Raw genomic sequence first — 18,629 nt, forward strand, 5'->3', positions numbered from 1 at the left:
TGCCGGTGTGGAGTCCTGTGGTACCGAGTGTTTTAAATGCTAGCAGGGACGTAGCTCCTTAGACGCAGAGCATAGTTTAGTGATGCTGTGACAAACTGTTTGCAAAGAAAGAAGCAAATGAAAGCTTCAATTTGCAAAAGAAATGTCATTTAGAATTCATCCCAGCATCTAAAGCCACGCAGAGTCAAAGTCCTGATGGAAGGCCCCCAGCTGGACCTGGACCAGGGGCCTTTCTGCTGTGCAGCAACAGCGCCACCCAGTGGAGATGCATGATATGTGTGAACATGGTGAACCCAAATGAAGGAGCTTCTTGTTGCTTATGGAGACATCAGTCCAGCGGGGGCCCTCCAGAGTGGACTCATCCCTTGTGGTTCTGATGTTGGTGCTTTAGGCTAAAGGGACGGAGCGACGGTGGATGAAGAACCAGCCTCTGGGAGAACTGGACGATGCTAAGATCATCGATGGACTCGTTGGAGAGAGAACCATATACAAACGCAGGGGGGAGCTGGATCCAGAGGTGAGTTTGTTCACCTGCAGACCTCGTGGAGGGGGCGATCCCGGCGGCGGCTTACCTTGTCGTGTCTGTTTGCAGCCGGGCAGTCCCCAGCTGAAGCCCAAGCGTTTGCGAGTGTTGGTCGACGTGTCGGGCAGCATGTACCGCTTCAACGGCGTCGATGGCAGGCTGGAGCGCTGCGTGGAGGCCGTCTGCATGGTCATGGAGGCGCTGGAGAATTATCAACACAAGTTCAAGGTACGCATGCAGCACAGCGGGGGGGCGAGACCAATCAGCACGGTGGGAATTGTTGCCGTTATTCTTCGGGAGTAAACTAGATGTTAGATGTTGGTAAGTACACCATGCAGATGGCACACAGGTATACGGCTCCAAGGTGTTCTGATCAACCCAAGGATCTAATGGATGCAGGTCTTTATGCAGCGTTAGCGGTGGCTACGCCGGTAGCTTCACCAGCGAAGTGAATGAATGTGGTACCGTGTCCTGCTTGGTACCGTGTCCTGCTTGGTACCGTGTCCTGCGTGGCACCGTGTCCTGCGCGGCACCGTGTTCTGCGTGGCACCGTGTTCTGCGTGGCACCGTGTCCTGCGTGGCACCGTGTCCTGCTTGGTACCGTGTCCTGCGTGGCACCGTGTCCTGCTTGGTACCGTGTCCTGCTTGGTACCGTGTCCTGCGTGGTACCGTGTCCTGCGTGGTACCGTGTTCTGCGTGGTACCGTGTCCTGCTTGGTACCGTGTCCTGCTTGGTACCGTGTCCTGCGTGGCACCGTGTCCTGCGTGGTACCGTGTCCTGCGTGGCACCGTGTCCTGCGCGGCACCGTGTTCTGCGTGGCACCGTGTTCTGCGTGGCACCGTGTCCTGCGTGGCACCGTGTCCTGCTTGGTACCGTGTCCTGCGTGGCACCGTGTCCTGCTTGGTACCGTGTCCTGCTTGGTACCGTGTCCTGCTTGGTACCGTGTCCTGCTTGGTACCGTGTTCTGCTTGGTACCGTGTTCTGCGTGGTACCGTGTCCTGCGTGGTACCGTGTCCTGCTTGGTACCGTGTCCTGCGTGGCACCGTGTCCTGCTTGGTACCGTGTCCTGCTTGGTACCGTGTCCTGCTTGGTACCGTGTCCTGCGTGGTACCGTGTCCTGCGTGGTACCGTGTTCTGCGTGGTACCGTGTCCTGCTTGGTACCGTGTCCTGCGTGGTACCGTGTTCTGCGTGGCACCGTGTCCTGCGTGGTACCGTGTCCTGCGTGGCACCGTGTTCTGCTTGGTACCGTGTCCTGCTTGGTACCGTGTCCTGCGTGGTACCGTGTCCTGCTTGGTACCGTGTTCTGCGTGGTACCGTGTCCTGCTTGGTACCGTGTCCTGCGTGGTACCGTGTTCTGCGTGGTACCGTGTTCTGCGTGGCACCGTGTCCTGCGTGGTACCGTGTCCTGCGTGGCACCGTGTCCTGCGTGGTACCGTGTTCTGCGTGGCACCGTGTTCTGCGTGGCACCGTGTTCTGCGTGGCACCGTGTCCTGCGTGGTACCGTGTCCTGCGTGGCACCGTGTTCTGCGTGGCACCGTGTTCTGCGTGGTACCGTGTCCTGCGTGGCACCGTGTTCTGCGTGGCACCGTGTTCTGCGTGGCACCGTGTTCTGCGTGGTACCGTGTTCTGCGTGGCACCGTGTTCTTAACCCTTTTCTCTGCAGTACGACGTCGTCGGCCATTCAGGCGACGGCTGCGACATTGAGCTGGTCAGAGCAGACAAAGTCCCGAAGAATAACAAGCAGAGACTTCAAGTTCTCAAGGTATGGATTAGGAATCAGTACTTGAACGATTACCGGTACTTACTGCGTACGTGCTCTCTCGGATTAGGAATCAGTACTTGAACGATTACCGGTACTTACTGCGTACGTGCTCTCTCGGATTAGGAATCAGTACTTGAACGATTACCGGTACTTACTGCGTACGTGCTCTCTCGGATTAGGAATCAGTACTTGAACGATTACCGGTACTTACTGCGTACGTGCTCTCTCAAATACAGCAAAGTGTTTCTATCGCTGCGCTTTAAGATTCGAATCATTCTGAGAATGTCTTTGTGAGATGTCACTTCCCTGACAAAGTACACACTGGAAGATGTGTTAATAGGACATCTTTGTGTCTGTCCCTGCTGTCTTCCTCTCATGGAGACCATGCACGCCCATGCCCAGTTCTGCATGAGCGGGGACGCCACCCTGCAGGGCACCGACGCCAGCATCAAGGAGCTGGCGCGAGAGGAGGCGGACGAACGCTTTGTGGTGGTGCTCAGCGATGCTAATCTGGAGCGCTACGGTATCCAGCCCGAGCGCTTCGCTCAGGTCCTGACCTCTGACCCGCGGGTCAGTGCCTTTGCCATTTTCATTGGATCCCTAGGTGATCAGGCAGAAAGGTGAGCTACAAGATGGAGATCAAAGGTACAAAAAGAGAAAGTAGAAAACAGAATGAAAAGGATGGAGAGGACGAGAAGGTGCTAGAGATGGGGGGGGGGGGGGGGGCGGCAATGAAACGGGATGCTCGAAGGCGGCAGTCCCAACAAAATCACTTATGAAGAAATGAACCTAAAAGACAAACACATGGGGGGGCTGCGGTAATAACCTGGGGGCTGTCCCTTACTAGCAAGGAACGTCACAAAACCAAAGCGCGGGGCCCCTCCTGCCACGCCCGAGGCTCCAGCTGGCTTTCTGATTGGCACGCCCCCTCTCGCTGGAGCCATGCGGGAGAGAGTTCCCCCCCGCTCTGGGAGTCTACATACACGGGGAGCATACAGTGGGGGCCGTAACGGGGGCAGAAGTAAAGTGCTAACAAACTCCCCCGGGCGTTTCAGTCGCATCCACCGTCCTCCCGGAACTGTCCTAGTTCTGTCCTAGTTCTGTCCTAGTTCTGTCCTGGTTCTGTCCAATCACACCCCAAAGAAGCCCCCGTCTGGTTGGTCTTTGTGGAAGTATTCCGTTTCTCCATTTAACCTCAAACTTCAATCTTTTGTTTCAGACTGCAGAAGACCCTGCCAGCAGGGAGATCCTTTGTTGCCATGGACACCAAGAAGATCCCCCAGATACTGCAGCAGATCTTTACATCTACAATGCTGTCAAGCGCCTCAGCCTGAAATAACGGAACCCTGCGATGGATCATTCAAAGGGAAGCGTGCCTGTGCTGCACTGAACTGTTGGCACAATGGCAGACGGGGGTGTGGGGCCTTTTCTAGAGACGTCTGCGCTGTGTCGGGTCTCGACGTCTTAAAGGGACAGATGGTTTCGTTCACTGTTGGAGACAATCCGAGCGTCGTTGGTGTGTTTGATGCTCCTTTACTCCCTCAGAGGAGGCACTGCTATGAATGTCAATTAAAGCAGCTCCGGCTAGAAAAGGAGGGTCGCACGAAAAAGACTTCCATCCATCCATCTTCCACATGAGGTCAATCACATAACCGACCTTATGGTCATGCTACATACCAGTCTGATCTGGATCCTGGTATTCTGGTGATTCACAATCATTTATTTATCATCTAAATTCACTACAATAATAATAGTAATACAGGTTTGCAGCCAAGATCTAATTGTAGCAAAATATTAATATATTAAAGTGTTACTTAAGAAAACCGCCATTAATCCAGTATTAATAGAATAACAAGATGACAATGACACCAACATAATTCTAAATTCTCGGGGTGGGTCTCCCTGATCCAGCGTGTTTTATAAATGCACTGAATCCCATCAATGGTTAGCTATCCTGTTAGCATAGCCTCTGTTGCAGAGGCATTAATGAAATACTTTGAAGCCAGAGTCAGTATTGTAATGCAAGCATCCAGACTGAAGCAGCAACAACATGAATAGTCTTCCTCTTTATTTGATGATTGCACGCCTTCGTCTGGCTTGCCTTTGGGAACTTCCTCTAACACTTCCTGTTCGTGTACTTCACCATCGCACCTTGTTTCCTGTGCACTAGTGCAGCTGTTTGTCCCGTATACAATAGATATGTGTGTGTCGAAGCTTATCACTCAAAGTCACAGCCCAGTAGTTCTATCCTCAGCGTGATGGAGCCGTTCCAGGTTTTCGGGATGATTCGGATAAAGCGGGAGAAAATAGGCGGGTAGATGTAATTCTTCACGTGGTCGTCGTTGTCTGTGTTTCCCAAGAAAATCTGGATTTGATGAGAGTCATAGTTTGGAATCAGAGATTCTCACTCCAGTTGATGTAGATCCGTTTCCCCCAAAGCTTACCTTGGGAGGGGCGTCCTCGTCATCTGTGTACTGGTCCCAGTGTATCCCGTTGCTGCTGTACTGCAGCGTGTAGGAAATGACATACTTCTCTTTCCCCAGAGACTTGGCTCCTTGCGTTATGATACCTGTGATCTTCTTAATCTGGGGCAGCTCTACCTGAAGCCACTGGTTCATGTCGTTATACTGGGGAAGACAAAGAGACTCGGATCACTGGAGCCCACTGTCAGCACTGTTTGTGCTAAACGACAGCGGTTGTCTACTGTGGACTAGAGTGCTGTACCTTAGCCTGCCATGCATTAATGGTTCCTTGTCTATTGAGGCGTCCAAGGGAGGCCTCCCATGGTCCAGAGAACCAGCTTGAGGCTCTGGAGCTGGCAGTTATGTGGTGGTCTTCAATCAGTCCGCTCTCCATCCCCAAAGGCACAGAACAGCCTGGGGAGAGCCGTATATTATATTTACGTACGTTTCCAAACCACAATGACATCTCTTCATGCTTCACAAAGTACAAAACTTTCTTATGACGACAAAAACAATAATAGTAATAATTACACACAATAATATACAGAATACGGTTGCTTGCCAAAGTATTCGTACCTCCCGAGCTGGAATGTTTTGTGAAAGGCCGACACGAAGTGCCGTGAATGCTGCATGATCTTAAAGACTGTGGCCTGTATCAGATAATAAAACATGATGGGATCCATACAGTATTTGAACTGGCTCACATTACCGTCAAGCTCGCAGCCATAGAACTCCATTCGGACTGTCGCCTTGTTGTACCACTGGATAGGGTGAAGCCGAATGAACCGTCCAACCACAGGAGGAAAGAAGCTGTTTGTCTTTGTCTCATATGCTTCCTGGTTACCTGAGAACACCTGGTGATAGATTGAGATGCATTCGGGTGAAGAGAGGGGCAAAGCTGTTAACGGATCACTACCTGGTGGTGAGTTGGATCCACAGGGAGGGTCGGTGGCAAACACTCGCAGGTCTTTAAGGGTTTGCTTGAACCATCCGGCTGAGCCCCCTGTCAGTGTGGTCTTCAACTCCCACCTCCGGGAGTACTTTTTCCAGATCCCGGAGGAATCATTACTCTGAGTGGAGCTCAGTCACCAGGGAGGAACTCTGGGGGGGCTCGGTCACCAGGGAGGAACTCTGGGTGGGGCTCGATCACCAGGGAGGAACTCTGGGTGGGGCTAGGTTACCAGGGAGGAACTCTGGGTGGGGCTCGGTTACCAGGGAGGAGCTCTGGGTGGGGCTGTGCTCCTCCACATTGAGAGGAGACAGCTGAGGTGACTGGTGTAATTAGTCTTTCAGTCTTTCTATTTTATTTTGTGGCTGCTTGCATTGATGTCGGATGTGATCAAAGGTCTCTCACCTTTCTCAGGCCTTTGCTGGCCCCCTTATAGAAGATCCACTTGCGGCGATCAGTGCTGTAGGAGACGTAGTACTTCAACACGAACTGCGAGTGGAATAACTGCCTGGCTCCCTGGGTGGCCACCTGGCTGATCACAACTGGCCTTTGGAAATCCACCTGTACAGTGAGAAGCTCACAGGTATCTGAAGGTATTTACAGATACAGTATGTACCGGTATACTCACCAACAATACACACCTGAATCCAGCTGTAGTTTTGCTCTGTGCTCCATGCATTGTATTTACCCTGGTTGTTTAATCTGGCCAGATGGGGTTCCCAGTATCCTTCAAAGAGGGAAATGGCTTAGGAAAGGCAACATCACCATGACTACAGCTTATTAGCTGTGGCTACCTCGAGTGTTGACGGCCGTGAACTCATCGTCTTTGACACTGCCTGACTCTAGACCCAGGGGACGATTGCAGTCTTCGGAGACATTCAAACAATATATCAATAGAATGTCATTGCAAAATCATTCTGCAAATGCTGATGAGAGAATGTACCATTCTCCAGAACCAGGAAGAGGGTCTGCATGCCCTTCTGTTGGTTGAAAGCAACCTCTGTCTCCAGCTGCCACAGGCCAGGCTTCGATGGATACATCTCCAGAGCAGCAAAGCTCCCTGCAAAGACGCTCGTCAAATACCGATACCAGTCAATAAGGGAACTAGTGTAGAGAATGACATCTTTTCAAAACTTTAAAAACCCAAATCAGCAGCCATGTTGCTAACCAGGTAGCAGCGGGTACACAGCCTGCCTGTGGCTGGTTGTCTTCTTGTGGACGAACGTCTGACCATGGAAGTGGATGCTCTGAAAGTCTTTGGGAGAACCCATGTTGATCAAGTGCCAGCAGACCAGCTGGTTGGTGGACATCCTCAGGCCCTTTAAGCTGTAAATGATGCCATTGATGGCTTAGAATAAAAGGGAAAAAAGATATTTGGGTTTTTGATCATGTTACCTAGTTTTTCTGTCCTGTAAGAAGTATTTAATGTAAGTACAAATCTAGTATTAGAACTATGATCTGTACCTACAGAAACATATTAGCTCATTATGAGATCAATGTAGTTTTAAGAGGCAAGAATGTCCCAAGAGCAGTTTAGGGTTGAGACTTTAGGGTAGAGAGTTTGGGGTTGAGAGTTTAGGGTAGAGAGTTTGTGGTTGAGAGTTTAGGGTAGAGAGTTTGTGGTTGAGACTATAGGGTAGAGAGTTTGTGGTTGAGAGTTTAGGGTAGAGAGTTTGTGGTTGAGACTATAGGGTAGAGAGTTTGTGGTTGAGAGTTTAGGGTAGAGAGTTTGTGGTTGAGACTTTAGGGTAGAGAGTTTGTGGTTGAGACTATAGGGTAGAGAGTTTGTGGTTGAGAGTTTAGGGTAGAGAGTTTGTGGTTGAGACTTTAGGGTTGAGACTATAGGGTAAAGAGTTTAGGGTAGAGAGTTTGTGGTTGAGACTTTAGGGTAGAGAGTTTAGGGTAGAGAGTTTGTGGTTGAGACTTTAGGGTAGAGAGTTTAGGGTAGAGAGTTTGGGGTTGAGACTATAGGGTAGAGAGTTTGTGGTTGAGAGTTTAGGGTTGAGAGTTTGTGGTTGAGAGTTTAGGGTAGAGAGTTTGTGGTTGAGAGTTTAGGGTAGAGAGTTTAGGGTAGAGAGTTTGGGGTTGAGACTATAGGGTAGAGAGTTTGTGGTTGAGAGTTTAGGGTAGAGAGTTTAGGGTAGAGTGCAAGACATGCTCATGATTCACACCAGATTAGCTGAAGATATGTCATTACTTACAATGGAATTTGAGTTTATCCTTTAAATTTAGGTCCATAACTCGTCTTCGACTTTTCCTTTGAATGACCTCAAGATTCTTCTCATAGTACCAGCTGTGAGACTCATCAAAGGTCATGAAAAGTAGAATGAACTCCCTCCAGTCTGTTGTCTCTCTGTCCACGGTGCCCTCTCGACAAACCAGTAAAGGCCCAATCAAGCCAGAGTTCACATCCCTTTCCTAGGAGGCAGGGAACACACTCGGTTCAGAATTAAAAAACGAAATATTAATACACCTCTGTTGAAAACAAACACTAGAATCATTTATTTTTAAGATAAAGATTTATAAAAGCACTCGGAGAGCGCAGACCTCCGCCAAGCAGCTCATTCCCCTCGAAATTGGATTTACAGCATCCTCATGGTGACCTCATCAGGTAGGTGCAGATCATGAATGTCCCTTTGGGATTAAGAAAGTATTCTGAATTCTGAATCAAAAGGTTCTAAATTGTACAAGACAGTGGTGAGTCCAGCCATGATGGACGGCTTAGAGACAGTGTCTCTGAGGAAGAGACAGGAGGCGGAGCTAGAAGTGGGGGAGATGAAGATGCTGAGGTTCTCCTTGGGAGTGACCAGGTTGGACAGGATTAGAAATGAGACAATAAGAGGGACAGTGAAGGTTAGGCATTTTGGAGACAAGGTCAGAGAGACCAGACTTCAATCGATTGGACATGTCCAGAGGAGAGACAGGGACTATATCAGTAGAAGGATGCTGAGGATGGAACTGCCAGGGAACAGGACTAGAGGACGACCCAGGAGAAGAGACATGGACGTAGTGAGGGAGGATGATGCAAAGGACAGGGTGAAGTGGAGAAGGTTGGGTTGCTGTGGAGACCCCTCAGGGGACAAGAAGAAATTACAGTAGTAGTAGAATTGAATGTATATTTTACAAAATATGGTTTTTAAAATAAAAAAATCCCCTCCATTGTAAGTAAATAGGAAAATCCAGCAGGTATCTGGATCGCTCTCAAAATTTGATGGAATCTAAATTAGACCAAGAATGTTTTTTTCAATCCAGCAGTTTTTCCATAAACCTGCTAAACATGAAAAATCGCTATAAAAAGTAAAAGTAATTACCTCTGCCTCTGCGCAGGTAATTACTTTTACACCACGTGTTTTTATGCGGTTCCTGGGTGAAATGCAAATGAAAATGGCTTTAATCGGTCTTTGCAAATATAATTTCTCAGATGTTTGCCATCCAAAACTGAAGTTGAGATAATTCATTACATGACTCACAGGATTCACGCCCGAGTAGTAGGCCCAGGTCCGGCAATGAGACTCTCCTGCTGTCGGACCGATCGTAGGATGCACCTTCCATATATAAATGAAGCTGGTATTGGGTTGAACTTCATTGTCGTATTTGTACCAATATTTTGAGCCATCCTCATAGGACAGTCCCTCTGTCTGCTTGGTGTAGGACACGCCATTTGGGTGTAATGAGTATGGGCGGGCCGCATTGTTCTTGAACACCACCTGCAAGACAAAAGACACGCTCGAAGCCAGGGGTGGACAGAGCAGTTTGACCCCGCTCTAAGCGATGGCTCGTCTTTTGTAATGTTGGTGGCCCTCGATGGATGTAAATGAATATGGTGTTGCCATGGTTACGGGTGTTCAGGCAAACAGCAGGAACGTGTGCTGTGTAATGTCACGTTGAACGCTAGGATGTTAAATTTCTGGTGATGATACGCCACGCTGCACAACGTTCACATTACACGACCTCTGCCATGCTTACCATGAGGGTTTGTCTGACCTCTGCCATGCTTACCATGAGGGTTTGTCTGACCTCTGCCATGCTTACCATGAGGGTTTGTCTGACCTCTGCCATGCTTGCCATGAGGGTTTGTCTGACCTCTGCCATGCTTACCGTGAGGGTTTGTCTGACCTCTGCCATGCTTACCATGAGGGTTTGTCTGACCTCTGCCATGCTTACCATGAGGGTTTGTCTGACCTCTGCCATGCTTACCATGAGGGTTTGTCCGACCTCGGCCTTGATGACGGGCCCCAGGATGCCCAGATGCTCATCTATCTCTCCACGGATTTCAGGTACGCTGAAGCTACTGTCCATGTAGCTTCTGAAAACTGCTTTGGTAAATTTTGTTTCTCGGCTGCTTTGGAGTGACTTTTCTTGTCTCCTAACATAATAACAGGACCTTATGTCAGCATTGTACGTGTTTGTGTATAAGTATACCCCCATTTGTGCGTGAGGGCTACTATGATCAGGGTGCTTACCTCTGTCCATAGCCAGCATAATCCCACTCGACTTCCTCTGCAGCAATGAAATAAGTCTTGACATTTGTGCCAGTAAATTTTAAGAAGTATTTTGTTTTGTCATCCATGTTGAACTTCTCGATGTCTTCGTGGCTGCTGTAGGGGTCCTTGTAACTCACATACTCGTACTCGTCTGCTTTCACGTCTGGCTGCTCGAGGCCCAGGTGATCGGGCTCATCGCCGGGAACGTACAGCTGATAGTCACTAAAGTCAGGCCGAGGCACGCCGATGACCACGGGCATATTGATGAGGTCCTCGTCAGAGACGGGCTGCAGTGCACTGGGGCGTGGCCCGTGTGGATGAAATCCACGAGGAGAAAATGGTAACCCAGTCCTGGGCTGGGGCTTGTATTCCTTTCTCCTCCGGGTTTTCATGCCTTGGCCTTTCTGGGGCCTTTTTCGAAGATTCACCTTCCTGACCTTCTTTGGGGGTGCCATTGTCTGAGGGGTCTCTTTACCTAAATATTTCATCATGTCCAAAGGAACATCCATGGGAACCATGTGGTGAGTTCCCTCATAAGTCCAGTTGTGCCCCGGTATTTTGACAGAGGTGGTTTTAATCAAGGTGGTGTGGTTTTCTTGAAGATAGATAAATACTTCTTCGCTGCTGTCTGAGGCACGGTGCTCCTCAGAGCCCGTTGTCCCCCCCAGATGTGGAACCTCTGTGGATTCATTTGCTGCACCAGAGTGAAGCGTGGTGTTCTTTGTGTGGGACACTCCCACCTTAGAGCCACTGCTAGCTGTAGGCGCACTGTCATGCGTTAGAGATGTGTTTGGCCGATGGACATCAGTTGTGTTCTTGGTTTTGTACACAGAGGAATGGTTGAACGTTGGTTGTGTAGGACTGCTCTGTAGACTTATTGAACGGGTTTGGTTAAGCAGAATAACTGCTGTGAGGTTTAGTCCATCATTTGTTAATGAAGTCTCGTTGACTCCATTGAGCTTTGAACTAGTAGCATTAGTTTCACTGTTTCTATCCGTGTCATTAAGTGTGATATTCATTTCTCCATCAACAACATCAATGACATCATAGTCGAGGAAGGAGAGGTCCAGCTCCTCCACATCTGTGCTGTGGGATTGGTTGCTTGAGGACCTGAGCCCTAACTCGGCTGCGAACTGTGCTGTGTAAATATCGATCTCCTCCACTGTTCCGACTGCAGGACTTTGCTTCTTCTTCTCCTTGACTTCATCCAAGCTTGGAGGCTTCCAGACAGCGTAGTTTTTATGTGCTGCTTGATCCTCGTAGTCGCTGTACTCGTACTGGTAATCCCGATAGCACTCGACATCTTGAAACTTGATGCGCATTCCTTTGGTCGTCTCGTGGGAGTTCAGGGAGGCCAACAGCCAGACGCCTGGTTGCAGAGAGGTCAAGTAAAATGGGTCACCAATGGAAGAAACAGCATGCGTGAACATTTCAGATGATTGCAGGAACTTTCCTTTAGTTTCCCCGTCCTATTTATGTCAGGCATGTGGCGTTTCTCGTGTGTTTGTGACACATTGTAACTCTGTCATAATCTATTTAGAGAGAAACATTTAAGATAAATGCTGGCATGCTGTTTAAAAGGTGGGGGGTCATGGTGCTGCGTTAGCGCATGTGCCCTGTGTCCTCTCCTGCTGAGACAGTCATTAATAGTTATTGCAGTAACAAGGTTACTGGGCCGAGGCAAAATGACTGACCAAGGTTATCCATGTTCATGTTGATGGTTTCGCCAGTCATCGGGGGGAGGCTGAGGAAGTCCTCTGTCCGCTCATTCAGCTCAAAGGTGTGGCCGTAGAAAGTAATGGTCTGGATGTAGTCCTGCGCTCCAACGCTGGACACGTGCCATGTTGCAACTTCCCCGTTGCAAAAGCCCAACAGGGCGCCGCTCTCAAACACGTAGCCGTTAATTGCTGTCAAGACATGTCGAGAAATATCAGGCCAGGCAGGCGGGAAAGGGGAATGCAAGAACTATTGTTTCAGGATCTTGGCTCCAATTATGATTGGACTTACTGTGCATGACATTGGACTGGTAAAAGTCTGGCTCTGCTTTGCTGACCCTGGATCGATCACAATGTTGTTCAATGTTGTCGTCCAGGTACCAACTCTTATTCTCATCGAACACGGCAAACATTGCATGCTGCTCCTTGTCTGCTTTCAGCTGTAGCAATAAAAGGCGTTTTAACGTTGTTACGTCATCGTTAGTGCCTTATCGATCTGCGGTGTCCCACAGGGAAACCCCCACCAGATGCATCTACACACAGTAAAGCTAATGAAGCAGCAGCAAACACTAGCATGCAGCCCATCGACAATGAGATTTGGGAAACTCTATGTAGGGTTATTCTTCCATTAACAGAGGGGTAGCAACAAGTTTGTCTTTGATTCAAAGACGCATCAAGGCCCTCGCCCATCTGGCTGTGTTCACGGGACGAGGCTGAAAATATCAGATCGTTTCATTCAAGCATGACAGAACAGGATGCACCAAGGTATTTGCATATCAGTATTTGCTACTCGTGCAGCCATTGTGGATCGAGTACCATGAGTTGTTGTTCATGACAACGATGCTACAGTATAGCAATACCCGTGTCCACGTTACAACGTACGAAGTTGTATTCCCTGTTATTGGCAAAGCACAAGTTCATGTGTAACTTATACATAACTTGTTTCAATGCTTCAATCTCAGCAAGAGTGGACACGTGATCTCCTGAGAGACGGGGAGACGACATTGCTGCTGGGATGCAGCGTTTTTACCTGAACGTTCCTGACATTGAGCGACTGGCTCTTACAGATGAGGAGGGGTCCTATCAGTCCTGAAGCAATGTCCCGCGGTGTGTCCACTGCACTGTGATACATCCGTGTCAGACAACGAGGGTCTTTGTCCAAAGGTTCGTCCTCATCAACCACTCTCCATACATAGGTGTGTTCCTCGCCTGGCGGGACACCGTGAGACTGGTTGCCTGGCAACAAAATTTATTTATTTTTATTTTACACATCTTCGACAATCGATCCGAGTAAATAGTGAACTTAACACCGATTGGTTTGAGTCCAGTATTTTTACTTCCTGCTGGGTAGTTGGCTCCCTCTTGTGACTTCTCTATGGTCAGTCCATGTGGATAGATGCTGTAGGCTCTGGAAGCCATGTTCTTGAAAACAATCTGTAGGTGTACAAAGGGACGTGGGAGGACCCGCAGGACAAGTGGGAGGACAGGTGGGAGGACAGGTGTGATGCTTGCTGACCCATAGATAGGAAGCGCGCGTTCAACCAACATGTGGCTCTACAGTACAACCTGTACTCAAAACCTGGAGGGTCTGAAACTTTACACGCTGAAACCTGGAGGGTCTGAAACTTTACACGCTGAAACCTGGAGGGTCTGAAACTTTACACGCTGAAACCTGGAGGGACTGAAACTTTACACGCTGAAACCTGGAGGGTCTGAAACTTTACACGCTGAAACCTGGAGGGTCTGAAACTTTACACGCTGAAACCTGGAGGGTCTGAAACTTTACACGCTGAAACCTGGAGGGTCTGAAACTTTACACGCTGAAACCTGGAGGGTCTGAAACTTTACACGCTGAAACCTGGAGGGTCTGAAACCTGGAGGGTCTGAAACTTTACACGCTGAAACCTGGAGGGTCTGAAACTTTACACGCTGAAACCTGGATGGGTCTGAAACTTTACACGCTGAAACCTGGATGGGTCTGAAACTTTACACGCTGAAACCTGGAGGGTCTGAAACTTTACACGCTGAAACCTGGAGGGTCTGAAACTTTACACGCTGAAACCTGGAGGGTCTGAAACTTTACACGCTGAAACCTGGAGGGTCTGAAACCTGGAGGGTCTGAAACTTTACACGCTGAAACCTGGATGGGTCTGAAACTTTACACGCTGAAACCTGGAGGGTCTGAAACTTTACACGCTGAAACCTGGAGGGTCTGAAACTTTACACGCTGAAACCTGGAGGGTCTGAAACTTTACACGCTGAAACCTGGATGGGTCTGAAACTTTAAACGTGTCACTTTGGGGATTATTAATGTAAATGTTACATCCTCTGTACTACGGCCCAGCGCCCAGGCTACAGCGCCCCCCCCCCCATCTTCATTGGCTGGTTGAGCACACTTCACTTTAAAGCCTTTGTGGTTGATTTCTGCTTGATTTCATGTGATTCGTCCTACCTTGATAACATCTCTGGTCTGGGCCCTAATCACTGGCCCCAGGATCCCAAGCTCGTTTTTCCGTTGCTTGGTCTCCAGCCTTTCGGTGAAAGACTTATTTGTGTAGAGCGTGAAGACCGCCTTCTTGTACCTTCCACCGACACGCTGGGACGACTGTTCCAGATACGTGAACTTGAAGTCCCTACACAAGGAAAGGTATTTACTTTTCATTGATTTGTAACAGAGAGAGCAGATCTATAAGAAGCTCATTTAAGCTGAGGTGACCAATGAACAGAGGACAAAGTCGACCGGGACTCCCAGAGGAGTGAGGGGAACAATGATTCTTAAATCCAGTTTGATCTCCCACGTGAGCTACCGGTGCTTCGAAAGTTAAAGTGGAGGAAGGCGGGACTTATACAGGACAATCGCCAGGTGAATATTCACTCAGGAATGATGGCGCTGTGAGAGAAGGTGGCTTTGTTTGCTGAGTCACGGCGCCGGTCAGGGGCACCAACGTGTGATTTCTCTGTGAACGCTGCTTACTCGTCAATATATTCAGGCATGTTGGGGGCGTAGTCCCAGACGACCTCCTCCGCAGCTATGTAGTACGTCCACTCCCTGCTGTTCCGTTTCTGTTCAATGGTCATTTTGCGTTGGGGTGCTTCAAAGCCATCACACATTTTCACCTCCACCAAGCCGTGCATCCCAGCTGAAATGGTAGAAATACCGTAGTAAAGGTAAAGATTCTGTTCAATCCGTGGTACAGCACGGACCAGCGAGCTGAGAGAAACCCTTACCTTCCGTGTGTTTGACGGTGTGTGAGGAAAGCAGCCAGCGGCCCGTGTGGAGCGCCACCATCGTGGCGGTGCTCGTAGAGCCACTGATGAGGCCCACTGACGACACTTTGTGCCCATTCTGCTGCAGCACCTGCCCGTTCATGTGCACCGAGAACACCTCTGGCTCTGAGCTCATGCCCACCAGATGCAGCGCCACCGCGGCATGGGCGCACAGACTGACATCTGAAATGCACCAAAGCATTTATCCTTAAATAGTTGTCTTTGTCGAGCGCTTTGTCTCCCCACACACCGACTCATGTTCCAGCCATCATGAAAAAATACCCACAACACTAAAGTCATCAAGATAATAGTCTAAGTAACTATTGAAATGTAAGTACCAGGAGCGATCTGAGAACTGCAAGTAGAGTTTGAGTCACGGTACTAAGAACAAAGCAGCTGTTCCTGTTATTCAAGATTATGATGATGGTGATGGTGATGATGATGTACGATGTGGAGGCAACGAGCTGCTTGGAGGAGGTCTGCGCTCTCTGACTGCTTTTCTAGTTATTTGTTAGGTAGTCGAGATTTTTTGAGACCCAAAAACAATATTTGACAATAGCAAAGTATGGTCTGTATCTAAATGTTGGTACATGCCACACCCCCAACCCTTCCATGTTACAAATGGTGTCATGGTAATGTTGTGTTGATGTTTATTCCGCGCCCCTCCGTTTGCCCCTCCCTCGGTACACGTCGTAACTAACCAGGTAGCGATCCTTTGGTGAAGCCATTGATGGTGTGTTTGACGTGCGCCTCGGCTTGGCTGTTTGCTTTGTGCTTGCTCTCTCGCTCATCAAAAACGCCAAAGAGGAACACGTATTCCTGGTCGATGCCAACCTGTCTGCCCAGCTCATCCAGACTACCTACGCAAAAACAGAGCGGGAATAGGGGAGTGTGTGAAAGTGTATTATGCGAAGTATGAAAGAAAACACATTGCAACACTTACCAGGCTTGCAGATGAGTAAAGTACCAATGAGACCTGAGTTGTAGTCCTCAACAACATTGTGGTGGGAGATGTAGGTGTAGGTGAGACAGGTAGGATCGTCTGGCAGGGGAGAAACGTCGGATGTCACCTCCCAGGAGTAAACGTGCTCCCTGTTGGGCAGCACCACATCGTCCTCTTTCTCCTTCACTGAAGTGTTGTCAAAGTAGTTGGCTCCTGCAAAACCGATACTGAATTAGAAATGGAAACCGGAGGAGCACTGACTATTTAACCGAATACTATAAAACAAATCAGGGAATATTATTACGTTTTTGAATAACATTACAAATATAATGAAGATTTAAACACCTTGCTGCCAGCTGTTTTTAAAAATGTCAATCTTTCTGCACACTGATTTTTTTAAATTGAGGTTTAGGCTTAATTACAATGTTCTTCAAATGTTCTTGTTATTTCTCTAAATGTGAATAGATACAGGTATGCGTGGGCAATGCTTCCTGTTGGACTTCAGTACTACATGTGAAAATCCACCTGTCCTGGTTAATATTTTACAAAAAGACAAACAACATTATTTGTTGTGTTGGCCAATGTTTACTGGAATGGCTAAAACCATGAGAACAGACGTATAACATGGAGTTTTACTGCTCCCACCAGGGTCCATTCGTTCTACAGGCACCCACCTTCTGACTGTTTGCCGTAGGCAACACCGTGGGGGTGGACGCTATGTGGTCCGCTTGCCTTGTTCCTGAAAGTAACAATGACCACGTCCCCTTCTTCTGCCCTCAGTGTGGGTCCTAGTAGGCCTACAGAGAAGACATGGCTTCACGTTCTTGTAACCTGTGATACTTGACCTGTCACCATGGTAACCCAGAACACGTATATCCAAATGTACCTAGCCAGGAGGGATGAGGCTTCGCCTCTCTGAAGTCTTTCTCATACTCTCGATAGACCACTTTCCTATAAGGGTGGCCAAACCTAAAGGAAGAAGAGCAACACAAAAGATGATTCCATACCAGTCTTAACAACCGCACTTTATATTTGAGACGCGTACTTCCTCACATGTGACGCTTCATTATGCATTGTAGGATGAAAAACACAAAAGCAAAGTCAAAAAATGTACAGACAATTTCTATAACACGAAGCTAGACGCGACTTCTGAGATTATCCTACACAAGATTAAACAAGAAAAGAAACTAAAGCAATAAGCCAAATTAAGATACTATGAAGTACTCATCCAGCCATCGTCCTACCGCTGTGAGTCGTTCCCAGAATAGTCCCAGTCTATCTCAACAGCTGCAATGTAATAGTGTCTCTCTCTCGGTCGACGTTGGTCTGCGTTGACCTGAAGGACAGTCAGGAGAACCAAGGCAGACAGGCGACGCCCCAGAGCAGCACGGACATCGAGCCTCATGTCTGGAATCAGACTCCAGACCTGTTCTCCAGGTAAACGAGCCGTGATCCGACGGAGCGCTCCAGACTCACTGATGCACAAACGCACTCGCTGGTTAAACGGCGTGTCCCAGGGCAATGACCTGGGACTGGCGCTTTCTGGGTTTCAGGGGCGCCTGCTAGAAACACAAAGGAGATGAGTTGAATATCGGTCTGCAGGTGAGTATGAACTCGAAAGAAACAGATTATAAGAAATATTCATATATTTACATAGTAGAGGTCTATGGTTGTTCTTTTAGACAAACTAGACAAACAGGACTACTACTCACCATGTGTACTAAACAATATAACTACTCACCATGTGTACTAAACAATATAACTACTCACCATGTGTACTAAACAGGACAACTACTCACCATGTGTACTAAACAGGACAACTACTCACCATGTGTACTAAACAATATAACTACTCACGATGTGCAATAACAAACGTATACTACTACTACATGCAAAGTGCTGGACAGTCTCTCTGCACTGTTTATCACTGTAGATTTGTGTTGCTTTCTTCTTCTATTACTTGTATTTGATGTTGTTACTAAACACCAGCCGGAGCTAATCCTAATCTCGTTGTGTAGCCACTACGAAAGGACAATAAAGGCTTTCTATTCTCGTCTGGGTCTTTGAGGGAAGCAGCGTGAGCCACACCCCGGACCAATAGGGGGCGGTAACGCCCCTTCGCAGAGGTGGCCAGCCGCCGTTAAAGCAGGAAGAAGAAGAAGAAGACGAAGACGGAGACGAAGAAGAAGAAGAAGAAGGCGGAAGCGGAAGCGGTTCAGTGCGCTTGCGCAGACTATTCAGGAAGTAGCATTTCGTTAGCAAACACTGTTTTACGGCTTAACAGAAAGAACCGGAGGAAGTGAGCTGGTTTTATTTTAACTCTTTAACTGTTAGATACAAGAAGCTTTGTCGCTCCACGTGAACGCGGAAACGACGCACGGCGGTCTCACGCACACGCGTCGTCTCTTGTCGGTGTCAGAATCCTGTTCGATGCCAACTTCCTCAAATTGCTTTCTTTGTCTGACCGGAGCTCCAACAATTAATAAATAGAATGAAAATGAGAACATCCCGAATCTTTACTAA

General features: G+C 48.5%; 2 protein-coding genes across 2 annotated transcripts in view; one reads left to right on the forward strand and one right to left on the reverse strand.

Annotated features, from left to right (window-relative positions):
- vwa8 (von Willebrand factor A domain containing 8) overlaps positions 1-4,103 on the forward strand; it is a 35,097-nt gene extending 30,994 nt beyond the window's left edge. Inside the window, exons 41-45 of the mRNA XM_068746039.1 lie at positions 392-517; positions 593-751; positions 2,188-2,286; positions 2,668-2,906; positions 3,506-4,103. Of these exons, the coding sequence (XP_068602140.1) occupies positions 392-517; positions 593-751; positions 2,188-2,286; positions 2,668-2,906; positions 3,506-3,620 (738 nt within the window). The 3' untranslated portion in view covers positions 3,621-4,103. The remainder of the gene's footprint in view (positions 1-391; positions 518-592; positions 752-2,187; positions 2,287-2,667; positions 2,907-3,505) is intronic.
- Positions 4,104-4,402: 299 nt separating this feature from the next.
- On the reverse strand, positions 4,403-17,511 carry f5 (coagulation factor V). Its single transcript, XM_068746439.1, has 26 exons — positions 17,354-17,511; positions 16,993-17,075; positions 16,781-16,903; positions 16,107-16,319; positions 15,865-16,023; positions 15,125-15,346; positions 14,871-15,036; positions 14,349-14,529; positions 13,234-13,330; positions 12,927-13,132; positions 12,189-12,336; positions 11,876-12,088; positions 11,167-11,550; positions 10,161-10,938; positions 9,895-10,063; positions 9,168-9,404; positions 7,899-8,115; positions 6,866-7,045; positions 6,641-6,757; positions 6,492-6,563; positions 6,339-6,424; positions 6,103-6,258; positions 5,458-5,602; positions 5,011-5,162; positions 4,731-4,913; positions 4,403-4,651 (listed from the first exon to the last, which is right to left on the reverse strand). Exons 1-26 carry the CDS (start codon positions 17,509-17,511, stop codon positions 4,505-4,507), a joined length of 4,992 nt encoding a protein of 1,663 aa, XP_068602540.1. The 3' UTR covers positions 4,403-4,504.
- Between the last annotated feature and the right edge of the window lie 1,118 nt (positions 17,512-18,629).

This window comes from Brachionichthys hirsutus, chromosome 12 (assembly GCF_040956055.1).
Source record: "Brachionichthys hirsutus isolate HB-005 chromosome 12, CSIRO-AGI_Bhir_v1, whole genome shotgun sequence".
Lineage (NCBI taxonomy): Eukaryota > Metazoa > Chordata > Actinopteri > Lophiiformes > Brachionichthyidae > Brachionichthys > Brachionichthys hirsutus.

Coding starts and splice junctions, on each gene's coding strand:
- f5 (XM_068746439.1), bottom strand. CDS start 17,511: ATGAGGCTCGATGTCCGTGCTGCTCTGGGGCGTCGCCTGTCTGCCTTG. Junction 15,347..15,864: donor CACCAAAGGATCGCTACCTG/GTTAGTTACGAC, acceptor GGTGCATTTCAG/ATGTCAGTCTGTGCGCCCAT. Junction 4,914..5,010: donor TTAATGCATGGCAGGCTAAG/GTACAGCACTCT, acceptor TGTCTTCCCCAG/TATAACGACATGAACCAGTG.